At 40.1% G+C, this 3,091-nt stretch overlaps 1 protein-coding gene across 1 annotated transcript in view; it reads right to left on the bottom strand.

Moving 5' to 3' along the window:
* Positions 1-2,985: 2,985 nt before the first annotated feature.
* The window catches only part of LOC107096737 (low-density lipoprotein receptor-related protein 5-like), a 56,350-nt gene continuing 56,244 nt past the window's right edge, over positions 2,986-3,091 (bottom strand). The window contains exon 29 of the mRNA XM_015393515.1: positions 2,986-3,041. Coding sequence (XP_015249001.1) covers positions 2,986-3,041 — 56 coding nt within the window. The remainder of the gene's footprint in view (positions 3,042-3,091) is intronic.

The following is a 3,091-nucleotide window of genomic DNA, read 5'->3' as shown; positions in this document are numbered from 1 at the left end:
ATGCAATCAGCTGGTTTTCCTTAGATAGAAAACTTTGAATCAGGAAGAAGGAGAAAGAAGAGCTGCATCTTCCAGGGATGGACGTTGTCTCCATCCGTTATACCGCATCCATTTGAACAGGTTTACAGAGCAAATACTCGCGCTGAGGTTAAACAATTTAGGCTAGTCTATACGGAGGGAAAATGGCATCTTTTCATAAAATTCATGCCCACACAGGTGCAGTCAGAATCACGGATGATGATGCAATACATACAACGGGCCCTGTGGTGGCACTGTGACTCTGCCACACAGTCACACCGTTATTCACAGACAATGAGTGTGTTGGATTTCAGCGGCCGCGTCCTCCAAGAACCCAGTCCAGTGAAAAATAAGGAAGCTGTAAGAGTTTGGCTGTGGATTCAAAGAGGTCCAGCCTTCTCCTGCTTTCACTGCACACAAACTTTGTTGCCTAGCGACAATGACAGTTGACACACAAGGCAGGCAAAGAATAGATGCTGAACTTCTCACTAATTTTCTGGGTGCTAAAAATATTTCTGAGGAGCTTCAGCAACAGTACAGTCATCTCAGATATCAGATTTATAATCCCCACACTGCAGAGATGTTAGAATCTGGGCTTAAATTACAGACTTGGATTAGATTAAACTGAACTTACAATATTCACGACTGGTCGGCACCATTTCCCTTTTTTCACTGATCATGAAGCAGCCAAATTGCTTGCACTTGCAATGAATCATGGGATACCCAAGGCTACACAGGATACAGCGGCCTGTCCTTCAAAACGGGCTAAAAGAACACATTTGTCAGCCGCATAACGAGGAATCTTCCGAACAGACCTGGGCGCTGCGCTATGATGTAATTGGCCAAACAATCTTTGGAGGCAATCAGCTGGTTTTCCTTAGATAGAAAACTTTGAATCAATCTGACTGGTTGATCTGGTGAACTGGAAAGTGACCTGAGATGACATGATGTGAATTGGAGCTATAGAAATAAACTGAATAGAATTGTAAGCAGCCGCTGGATTGGAACTCAGCGAGGTAAGTAGCATCATAGCAAAACAGAGACATAGGGATTGACCTATGACATCATGGGTTAAGCGATGATGCAAGAAGAGTCAGGTCTAAAAGATTCTCATTCATGATCTGTGTGGACACATGGCCTAAATGAATGAATAAATTGGCATTCAATCAATATTACACAACAACCCTCTTTAAAATAAAACCTTTATTATATAAAAGTGATTTAGATACAAAAATTCAGAACTGTATATCAAACTAGGCATTTGAAACAGAGACAGCCTCCAGAGTTTTACTGACAGTGGTTTTTAGCCCTTGAGAAAACAGTCAGTGCTCCTAAGGGTTGGGATGTATGGTGGAGCTGCGCTGCAGCAGCAGCATCTTTCTCCTCAGATAGCTTCACTGGAAACAGCAGTGGATGCTTCTCTCTCAATCCTTCTGCTGTTTCTCTTTGATGATGAGGATTCAAACTGCTGCTTTAATGGCAGGATGTGGCTGTTAAACTGGAAGCAGGGGTTTTTGTTTGTTCTAGGAATGCAACTGTTGATAAACTCATGAAAGAAGTGCGCCCCCTGCTGGTGCTCTGCAGTTTTTTCTGTCACACAAAATACATTTGAGATTTTAAACAAGATTAGATATAAAAAAATAATTTTTTTAGATGGTAATTTAGATGGTAAAACAAAGATATCCATGAACAGTGGAGGCTTTTATGAAGAAAATTCTGAATTAACATGATTGTGATTGGCAACAATATCCCATAATGCCCTGATGGGAGGCGACAGAGAGCCGAGGAGCCAGTAGCTGCTTTACATCTGGCCAGGTTGGTTTAGATGGCTCCTTTATAAATAAAGTTATCATTTTAAAAAGTTTGGATTTATTAAGACTGATTTTGTCTAAACTATTTAAATTAATTTGATGTGTAAAAACACTAAAGATGTGAAGAAGTAAAATGCCTCAAGGCATTTTCATGTTTCCATCGCAGCTTCATTACATTGACCTTAAAAAGGGCATGATGATGATGATGATGAAGCAACATCTAAATGCTATTAGTTGGGGGCTAATCCAAAATAATCCAGGAAGATTTTACAAAAAAAAAGCATAAGAAAATTATTTCCACAATATATATATATATATATATATATATATATATATATATATATATATATATATATATAAAAATATATATATATATTTTACAAAATGAGACTGAAATCAAGATGAAGGTAAACGGTATGAGTGAAACAAGCTTTGGTTTTGTTCTAGAAGTTTCCACGGTTCCTGGGTTTGGGTCCAATTAGAGTTGAGGCTGAAGGTGAATACAGAAGAGTACATGCTAGCAGAAATATACTAACGCAACAAAACGCTGGAGAATAATTCGTTATTAGTTGTAAAATAGCTTCATCATCTGTTGTCAGGATGACAAGGATCATTTTGGCATTTCGGAGTAATGTCATAGCATCTGGTTGATTCTGTACATAATAGCAGCAAAGGTACATTTGGTAAACTGGACCAGGAGAAGAAGGTCAGAGGTCGGATTCCCGAAGGTTGGCTCTCACTTCATAAATGACTTCATTCCACATGCAGCGTGTAGCTTATAGCTCGACCTGTTCCTGCTCGTTAGCCGGTGACCCTCGGCTAAAGGTCACAGAGTCACAGGTTCCATCCAAAGAGTCCAGACTTTCACACAATCAGACTTTAGAGTTCATTTAAGGGCACGTGTTGGTAGAGGAAGGAAAGGATGTGAGGAAGGATGGATAGAAGCAAAGGAGAGGAGACGAAGAGGAAATCAGAAGGAAACTTGGAAGGAATGGAGGACGCAGGAAAACATTGAGAAGAGACCAGGATAAAAGGTGGAAAACAGGATTATTTAAGAAAAAAAGTCTGGAGAAGAAAAGATATTCCTCAATCCCGTATTCATCCACACCTGGAAAACACTGAAAAGATTTTCCAAACTTTTCCAGCCTCCAGTCATTCAGTCTGTCTGCTTCTCATCAGGAAAATGTCCAGAAGACAGACAGTGGAGCGGATCTGGAGACAGGAGGAGAACGGCGGCTTCAGGCTCACAGGACGGTCATTTA

Source organism: Cyprinodon variegatus, unplaced genomic scaffold, assembly GCF_000732505.1.
Source record: "Cyprinodon variegatus isolate N-32 unplaced genomic scaffold, C_variegatus-1.0 Scaffold646, whole genome shotgun sequence".
NCBI lineage: Eukaryota > Metazoa > Chordata > Actinopteri > Cyprinodontiformes > Cyprinodontidae > Cyprinodon > Cyprinodon variegatus.
The sequence above is the reverse complement of the archived record's forward strand: the minus strand, read 5'-3'. Positions and strand labels throughout refer to the sequence as shown.